This window comes from Macaca fascicularis, chromosome 8 (assembly GCF_037993035.2).
Source record: "Macaca fascicularis isolate 582-1 chromosome 8, T2T-MFA8v1.1".
NCBI classification, from domain to species: domain Eukaryota; kingdom Metazoa; phylum Chordata; class Mammalia; order Primates; family Cercopithecidae; genus Macaca; species Macaca fascicularis.
The window spans coordinates 29,937,829-29,947,734 of NC_088382.1; the positions used below are offsets into that span (position 1 = coordinate 29,937,829).

At 41.6% G+C, this 9,906-nt stretch overlaps 1 protein-coding gene across 3 annotated transcripts in view; it reads right to left on the reverse strand.

Moving 5' to 3' along the window:
- Window positions 1-1,458: 1,458 nt before the first annotated feature.
- The window catches only part of ADRA1A (adrenoceptor alpha 1A), a 113,875-nt gene continuing 105,427 nt past the window's right edge, over window positions 1,459-9,906 (reverse strand). For 2 of the 3 annotated variants that reach the window (XM_045398054.3, XM_074000526.1), the window contains one exon: window positions 3,519-8,147. In XM_045398054.3, the coding sequence (XP_045253989.1) occupies window positions 8,094-8,147 (54 nt within the window). In that variant the 3' untranslated portion in view covers window positions 3,519-8,093. Of the gene's footprint in view, window positions 8,148-9,906 lie in introns of all 3 variants that reach the window. The other variant, XM_005562892.5, reaches the window with a different exon arrangement.

The following is a 9,906-nucleotide window of genomic DNA, read 5'->3' on the forward strand; positions in this document are numbered from 1 at the left end:
CCCTAATCTTTTATTATGCAAATGAGGTCTTTACCTGGCCTGTGCCATGTTACTTGCGCATGTGGCAACAAAGAAAAGGGAAGGGAAAACCTCCATTTTGAATATAACTGGCTTCCAGGTATCCCTTTTTTATTGGTATAACTGCTGGCATTTACCTATGCAAGCTTCAAGCTTGCTTGTCTATGCCTGCAGCTTGATTTTTCAGGCTGCTTTTTGTTAGAAAAGAAATTATTTTGGGGCTGCTTTTTGTTAAAAGGAAATTCCACCGAGAACTCTTTTACCCTAACTGCCTAAATCATTTCTTTTTAGCTCCTGTATTACTATTATTTGACTTATATGCCAAGGACTTTGGGTGGGAAATAATGATCCCTCCTCGTCGGGACGCAGATGCTCACCTTTGTGGATAGTCAAAGTGACAGCCACAAAAATCCCCCAGCAAGATCAATGAGAAAAAAAAACAACCTGTGATTGCTGAGTGCTAACTCTATGTCAGGCATTTCCTTAAATCATTACCTGCATGGTTTTATTTCATTAGCCCAGAAGCCCTCTAATGATGCGCAGTAGCCATTGTTCTCATTTTTGAGAAGAGGAAGTGAAGATTTGGAGATGTTGAAACATTGGCTTAAGATCTTCTAAGTGGCGAGTGGTTGAGGGAATTTGGAGCCTGTAACAGCTGCCAGGCAATCTGACTCCAGAGTTCATGTCCCCAAGGAGGAAACCATACTGCTGAGGAGTCCCACTGAGGGAGTGGGGCCGAAAGGGTAGCCCTGAGGCTTCCAGGTTCTGAGCCCTTGGCCAGAGAAGAACCTCCATCAAAGCACTCCACCAAAACACAGCTGTGTTGTCGGCGATCTTCTCTGACCTCGGCCCTCATAACCTATTGCCTTGACTATGGGTAATTTAATATGTCCTGCCTTGAACACATCCAACATTTCCATGTGTCTGACTTCTAATACCACATTCCCCCACTACCTGCTTCTAAACCTGATGATCCAGGTGTATTCTGGTCCTTGCCCATATCTTGAATGCAGTCCCTGTACACCCTATGTCCGATCTACCCTATTTATTATTTTTTCCAGTATACTTTCTATTTTATTTTTTTTAAAGTGAGGATATAAAAATGAGATTCTTGAAGAAAATAATAAAGTGTTATCTTTGGAAGGTAAACTTAAAGGTACCTTCTATTGTGCTCTTCCTATACTTATTTACTTATTTTCTACATTTTCTATAATGAATGAGTTATTTCTATAACAAAAAGATGCTACTTACAAATGGATAAATGAAGACAAATCTTAAAACAAATCTTAATACCTATTCATCCAAAAAGCAAAGGACACTTTGCAAACTATTACAATCTACCTTATGCAGCTGGCTGAAGATACTAACTTTCTTTGCGCTACCCACTCCATTTCTCAAGAGACATTAACAACACACCATGATTGAAGAACTAGGGTGTTATGTGTTTAAAGAAAGAGGTTTAAAATATTTTATTAGAGAACACATATCAATATTGAACAACACTTAAATAGATGGCATTCATATTAATAAGGACAATATAAATTCTTATAATTTGAACAGTCACTTTGTTCAACAAATAAAATAAATTCATTTTTATCAGTGGGCATGATCCATGAAGTGTATATTTTCAATAATTTATTCATCTGCTTAGTACTATATACATTCATTTTCTTTGAAAAGAAACATAAAATCAACGTGATTGTTTATCACATCACATCATAAACAGATGGACCTGTAAAAATGGCGTGTAGAAAATTCAGAAACACTTAAACAGCACATTCCAAGGATACTGAGTCCATTTAAGAGAAATTAAATGCTTTGAAGCCATTGTAGTCAGCCTGGGTGTCATATATATGCATCAATACAAAATGTTGCCACAAATTCAAGTATACTGATTCACACACATAAATATATTATTCTGACATAGGAGAGAATGCTCCCTTGAATAGTATAGCGTGCATACCAAACTCTCAGCATGATTCAGATTAACTTTTTTTTTTTTTTTTGTAAAATGGAAGGAAAGGTAATGACATCGTCAACTTAGTCGACCAAATACCAAACCTGGAGAAGGTGGATGTGGTTCACAAACACTGCACAGTTAGAAATTGCACCATACATGGAATCTTATTTGTCACAACAATTGTTAAAGGTTACAGAAAAACCATAGCAGCTAAAACCAGCCAGTCAGCCCACATTTGCTTCTGTGGCAACGTGGAAATGCTGTGTTTGTATTTTGAACAAATGTAACAAGGAGACAGAAACGCTGCAGCAAGCCAGGAAATGTCACCGGGTTCATGGTTAAATGGCGTCAGCTTTATTTACTGAAGTATAATTTTAATTTCACAGGCAAAATGAACCTCCAAATTTGTTTTCCTTAGCCCCAGCAAGTCAAGTCCTTCCTAACTGCTAGTTGATTGCAAAAGTGCAGCTTCAAGTCTGTCCCTTTTGCGTTCATTTCTGCGCCCCCCACCTCTAGTCCATCAGGTTTCTAACACGAGCAGACACTCTTTCATACGCTTCAGTGTAGCGTGAGATGTGACCCTTCGGTGATGTGAAAGTCAACCTTTGGGGGTATTATAGTGATTCAGTTATTTTCTTTGTTGTTGTTGTTGTTGTAAAACTTGTTTTTTAAAAACATGCTGCAGAACATCTTCTTGCTAAAAACAATTTCTCAATTAGTAGGAACACTGAATTGCCTTGTATATGATTTGCTTGTTTAGACGTCCAAAGCATTTGGTTATTCTTAAGAATTAGGCACTTCCATTCTTGAGCAAATATTTATTTGTGTGAAGAGAGAGAAATAGACCTCCTTTTTTTTTTTTTTTTTTTTTTTTTTTCTGTTTAGCCATCCCACTGTAATGCTGCACCAGGCCTTGAGAACAAAGAGAATCAGACAACTGGGAAACCAAGGCTTTGTGATTTTTAGCCAAGCCAAACATAGTCACTCTGTCAGGAAAGCCTTGGACTCACCACCGACTGGCTGTTTCAGTGAGTTCTTTCTTGGCTTAAAAAAAGAGTGAGAAGAAGAACAGTTGTGTGGTTTGCCTGTGGAGACTTGGGCAATGGGGGTTTGTAGAGCCAAGTGGTCACCATGATAAGTGAGACTGACTGCCCTGTGCCCCGACATTTGGGAGGAGGCAGCAGCCCCAGCACACGCCCAAGGTTTACCAACCCCTGGGCCTTTGCACAGATTCCTCCCTTCTTTGCCTGGAACAACTGTTTCTGTTCCCCACCCCACTGTGTCCTCCAAGACTCACCGTAGAGATCACCACTTTTGAAAAGCCTAACTCTGCAGTCGACTGAGGCCCTCCACCAAGCTCCCATGGCACTGTGTCAATATCATAGATGCTTGGAGGGCAAGGACTATGTCTCTGCCCTTGTTATTCTCCACCCCTTGGACTTGGCGCTGGAGCACAGTCAGCCTACACTGAATATTATAGAGTGAATAAAGAAATGAGAGAGCAGAGAGTGCAACAGCAGCTCTCTTTGAACAAAGGGGATTTTGTTTTGCAGCATGATTTTCATGTCTATGAATGTTCCAGAATTCAAGGGACACTGACTTTTACAAGTTAAATGTGCCTTTTTTTTCTTTTAAAAATATTTTATTCTGAAAAATTTCAAACATGAACAAACATAGAAGAACTGCGTGTGGCCTTGCCTGCCATTCTTATTTCATCTATCACCCTTGCTTCTCCACTTTTGGCAATAAAACTTTAAAGCAAATTGTAAACATACTTCGATATGCACTTACCAGTTAAGGACAATGCCATTATCACATCCAATAAAATTTAAAGTAACAATCTAATTATCTAACATCTAATAGGACCCAGCCTATTCTTAATTTTCTCCAATTACTTCAAAAATGTCTTTTTACACTTTGTTTTAATAAAGATCTAAATGAACAACGCTTATACAGTATACTTGATGAATACATCTCTTAAGAATATTTTAACCCATAAAAGTTCCCCTTTTTAAAATGCCATTTACTTATTGAAGAAACTGGGGTGCCTTATGGAATTCCTCACACCCTACACGTGGCTGATCATTCTCAATGAACTTTTAGGAATGAAATAGGGGAGGGAGGTTGTACGAAACTGATTTACAAAAAATCGAGCTATTTGTCTCCGAAGGCTCTTTTCCTCTTGCCCTTTGCATTCATGATCATTCCTTAAGTTACGTTTTTCTTGCATCAGCAACAGTAATATATTGGATTTGTACCTTAGTCAGGATTCTTGATAAAGAAGTAAATCCATGTGACACGCAAGGCTCCTGGGCTCCTGGGGTGGATTCCAAAGACAGTGGTTCACAGGATGAGTGGTGGGTTTGCTTCACTCGTGCATTTGCTTCAAATGCTCCCCTTCCTTGGGCAGTAAGGACAACAGTCGTAGACAGGAAGCTGGCTTCATGTTATGGGTGTGTGTCCCTTTAAAACACAAGGTAGACTAACCTTTAATTAATCATGCATTTTTAATATCCTAGGCATCATGCATCAATGTGATCACAATTTTACCCTTTTGTAGAGTAAGAATTCTTACTCCAGACCCAATGTGTCCATTTTCACAAGTTCAGACTCCGGTAGAGCGGGTTCTTCTCAAATTGAGGATCCCTCTAATTTTCTCATTAGCCAGGCTGCTCACATTCTGCTCCCTGTGAGATGATGCTTTTGGTCTTCTTTCTCCATACACTGAAAGAACTGAACACTCTTCTTTTTAATTTGGGCCAACACCAATCCGTTCATCCTTGCAGCTGCTTCTCAAAATCCAGAAGACTGAAATAGTCATAGACTGTGTTTACATAAAGCAGAGTTGGGCCAAGAACCTCATCCCTGAAAGTGACTTTTTTCCTCTCTTTAAAACAATTTTGAGATTCTGAGTCACGAGAGACCATTTGGCAGGGAGATGGCAGCAAGTCCCTGTCAAATTCAGCCTCCGAGCATGGCTGACTGCCCTGTCAGCCTGAGTTGTGGTGAGCTGAGCTTGCAGTGTGGACCTCCCTCTGAAGCCACCTGCCTAGAAGGCTGCTGGAGACCACTTAAAGGGCGCCCCAGAAATGTCTAGACTTGACTGGCAGAACCTGAAATTGGAACTAAGATTGTGACCTGGAGCTTCCATGCGAGTCTGGAAGTGCAGCGTCAAGTCTGTCCCTTTTGCTTCCATTTCCCCCACCCCCCACCTCTGCTCTGTCAGGTTTGTGACACAAGCAGACACTCATACGCTCAATGTAGCATGAGTCATGACCCTTGGATGATGTGAAAGCCAGCCTTTGGGGGTATTATAGTGATCTTCAACTTGCAGTGAAATCAAAACGACCTCTGTTCATGATTGGGAATTTGCGGTTTTGGCTTGTAAACATTTACTTCCAATAGTTGCCCAAGCCCGGAGGTGCTCATCCCATATTTCCTTAGATGATGTGACATCTTAGTTTTGCTTCAAATGCTGTACTGCCTTCCAGTGGTCAAAACTACTTCTCTTTCCCATAACATCATTTATATAAGCACACGCACGCACCCACACAAAGGCAAACACACACACCTTTTCTATAATGACTGCATTTTATGTAGTGTCTTTCATAGGACAACTATGATAACTTAAAATACTTTCTATTACTAAGCAAGTAGCCAATGTGAGGAAGATTACAAACACCAGCCTTGGATACTCTTGTTCTGGCCTGTCTACAATTCAGAGAGCTTGGTGGAAATCTTCAAAGTCGTGCAGTTTGCCTGATTTTTAAAAGCTAAGACAAATTTTCCAGGTGGAGATATTTCCAACCCAAAGAAAGTAGCGTGGTGTGGGGAATAACTTGAGAGCTGGGATTTTGTGCCTAGCACATTGATTGCAGGAATGACAGGACCTGACCCACGGTGCAGCAGGTGCTTTGTGACCTGCTTTCTAATTACAGAGAAATGAATGTCTTCGGGTGGGCATGACCAACTCCTGGAAATGTAAACCTGAAGTGAGATAAAGAGCAAAGGAAAGTGAAGGACTTATTTTCTCTCTTCCTGCACATGGCACTTTCAGTGCTTGAAGATACTTTAAAGGTCATCTAATTTATAGTTGCGTCTTATTTAGATGGCATTTGAGAAGGGAAATGAAGACGGGGAAAGAGTGCTAGCATTTATAGGGGGCCTACTATGATTTTATAGCTTTATCAGCTCATAAGGCATTTCATGTACACAATTTTATCTGCTAATCCCATTTCACAGGTGAGGAAAATGGCTCAAGAGAGGTCACATGACTTGTTTAGGGCCTCTTAAATAGGTACAGAGATGGGGACTGCAATGAAGTCCAGGCCTGTGACTCCTAGTCCATCACTGGTCTTCTCTCAACACCATTTTCCAGATCCTTCCAGTGCCCTTCCTAGCATGGGCCTTGGAGTGGAGTTGGAAAGGTCACGTTTAGCAAGCTAAGCGGTGAGCACGGGAGAACACCAGGAGAACATAGAAGAGAACACAGTTCTTTCCAGTCTTTCTCTTTTTCAAAACTCCCTGCAGACTTGACTTACTTTCCTCGTCTCATACACATAATGTATTTATTCTCTGGGAAATATTTCTTTTGTAATGTGACTATGAAATCTCATACCTTACCATACCATGTGCAAAAAGCTTGGCATGTAGTGGATACTCCGAAAATACCATTTTTACTATTTAAACTTTATCTTTGTATAGATCATCATGGATGCATTATAGGGAGCAAAATGATTTCATTGTTGGCAATACTGGGTTAAGTTTCTGTGTTAATACTGGAGAGTGAATTGCTTGTGACTTGTTATACCCAGAGATAAAAATAGTTTGTTTTCCCTCACATCTGATGAAGAAAGCATGTGTTTTTGATTCAGCTTTAAATGCTGAGGCAGAATTTCTGTTGCACAAATGTCAGCTCTCACTTGTTAAAGTTTAAGTATCAGGGTTGTGTATGATGTTCAGAAGAAGAAGTTGGGGCCAGACAAGCTGCTGGGAATGGAGATGAGAGCAAGCAACGGACCTCAGTTTTTATTCAATTATTTCCTAATAAAAGTTTGACTCTTTTTGTTTAAAGTATGTAGAAAACTAGCAATAGATTGTTATTTAAATATTTGTAATGCTTGCTTTGATCTTAAAAATACTTCACAGAAGTACTTTTTAATAGCCTTCCTACTTGTCAGATTGACTTTGGACATCCTTATTTGTAGATTCAAGCTGCTCATTCCCCACCACATTCATCAAGATCCCCTCCTTCTCTGCTCTTTACAACCACTGTCACCTCTGCTATGACTCCAGGACTGACGAGGGGAGGCACTGTGGGGCACGAAGTACTTTACCCGATGCTCAGCTTTTGATTAATGGGCCACAGCCTTCCTATCTCTTGAGACTTCAATTAGTCAAACTCTTTTCATTATGAAAGATAAGGCTGCATTTAGCAACAGGAATGAAGACAAGGGAGTGGAAGAAATGCAATGTTTAAAGATAAATCAATAAGCCATTGCTACACTTATTTGAACCTGGTTTTGGATGACTTTTGGGCTTGAATAGACTGAATACTTTTGTAGGCTTTTCCTTTTGATGTGATTTTCCCCCTGTCATTTCCAGATTGGACTAAAGTTGGTACATCACGTGACTCTAGACAGCAAAGGTGTTCTGATGTGATTGATATTGTGGAAGCAGAAACACTTGCAACCTGAGAGTGCCCAGGGAGGAAGGAGGGGGATAGGAGGCCACAGCGGCATGGTGTCTTGCCCAGAAAACACAACAGCAGGTGCAATGCAGTTAGAACAGTCCTGATTCTTCCAAATGAGGATAAATGCTCGTTGCTTCTTAGCAGGAACCAGGACAGAAGAGAATATATCACTCTGTGGCTGTCAGGGAAACACTGTGAGGCAATACAAGTCTCTTGGGTTGGGTGATTAAGTGGAAATGGCAAGGAATTTTTCAAGAGGCACAAGGTGTGCAGGCCAGGATGCCCTGAGACCAGGCAGAGTGAGCAGCAGGGCAGCAGGACCGTCTTATTGCGCTCACGAAGGCTTAGGCTTTAAGAGTGGGAGGTGGTCTTCAGAAGGTCGAAATTAAGACAGCTTTTAGCAGGGCCTGGCTGTCTACATCCTCATATCAAATCCAAACAATGCAGCTTCCTTTCCTCTTTTCTGTCAGTTTTAGGCTATGAGAAGAGTAGAGGAAAATTACATGAAGCTCTTTGGCACCCATTTTTTTAAGCCAGTTGTGTGATACAGGGTAGACAGCACTGATATACCCTTAACCCACCTATCACTGGCACGGGGGCCTCAGCGTGATCACAGGGCTCTCATGTGGTCCTCAATGCCCCAGTTCCCAAGATTGGGCTCTGCTGTTGGTTCTTATCCCATCTTGTTCGGTCTCACCCTCCTCTCGGAGTCTAGGGTCTATGCTAGTTAATGATGGGGCTCTGCTTCCTCAGGTGCAGATGTCTCTGGGTAAGCATATGCCCACTTGACTCAAGACAGCTGGGATTCCCCACTGCTGACCTGGGATTCCCCACTGCTGACCTGCACCCCTAACTGGATCTTACTGTCCCTAAGAATCCTCAGGATCATCAACTTGAGCCTCTCTGGGTGGATCTTCTGATGTTTCCAGGTCCCTGGGGACTGGCCTCCCAGCTGCTATCTGTAACTAGTGGTTGGATCTTATTACTTGTTCTGCTGTGCACCCCCTCTGAATGTTTGCTTAGGGGCTGGAGTACTGTCATGGGCATGCTAAGTGACAGACCATTGCTGCCATCCAGGAGTTCTCCTCTAGTGGAGAAGATAGGACTTATATAAGTACAGTGTATACAAGGTACCCTTTAAAATACTTTAAATAGATACAGACTTTTAAAGACAACAGAAAAATTACAATAGACTACAGAATTAGTTGCCAAATACATTCTACAGACAATTGCTGTAAGAACTTGGAGAGAAATTGGAATGATCAGAAAGGGCCGAATTTAAACTTCTAATCTGGGAAAAGAATTATGGATACATTTCGTATGGGCAGAAATGAGAGAGTGAGGAGAGAGTCCTTATGGGCTCAAATGAGTCTCCCACAGATTCCTATGTTGAAGTCCCCAAGACCTCAGAATGTGACTGTATTCAGTGATAGTGCCTTTTAAGGCATGGTGTGGTTAAATGAGGTGATGAGGGTGGACCCTAATCCAATAAAACAGGTATCCTTATAAGAAGAAGAAAATGGGACAGAGAAATGCACAGAGGAAAGACCATGTGAAGACACAGGGAGAAGATATCTATCTATAAGTCAAGGAGAGATGCCTCACAGGAAACAACCAGCTAACGCCTTTATCTTGGACTTTCCAACCTCCAGAATGGTGGGGCAATATATTTCTGTTGTTGAAGCCACCCCATTTGTTTGTTATGATTGGCTAGGACACTAATATGATGGGGCTAGAAATGCATGGAGCTGTGCTGTATCTGCAAAAGCAGGAGCATACTGGTTGGGAGAAGATCCTTTACTTAAAGCAGAAAAGTTCCTGGAACAAGAATATGATGAGTTGGCAGAAGGACTCCGTGAACAAGTTCCAGCAGCAGATGGGCTGCTGGGGACAGGGACAAAGAGCAGCGCACCAGAAGAAAAAGAACACCCTTTGCCTGGTTGACAGTTTTGCTTAGGGTATACATTCCGATGGGTTAAGCATTGCTCAATGCTATCATAAAACCAGCTTTACTTTATGGGATTAATCAAGGCCTGGAAGGCCCTCAGGCACTCTTAAGAGGGAAAGTCAACAGGAAAGGAACAATAAGGGCAAGAGACAGAAGATGCAGAAGAAGAGAAAGAGAAGGTGACTTTGCTGGGCTCAGTAGAGACTTTTGAACCATCAGAGAGTGGTAAGAGGTGCACACCACGGAGGCTGATAGAAATACTGCAGCCACCCACTCTGACCACCAACT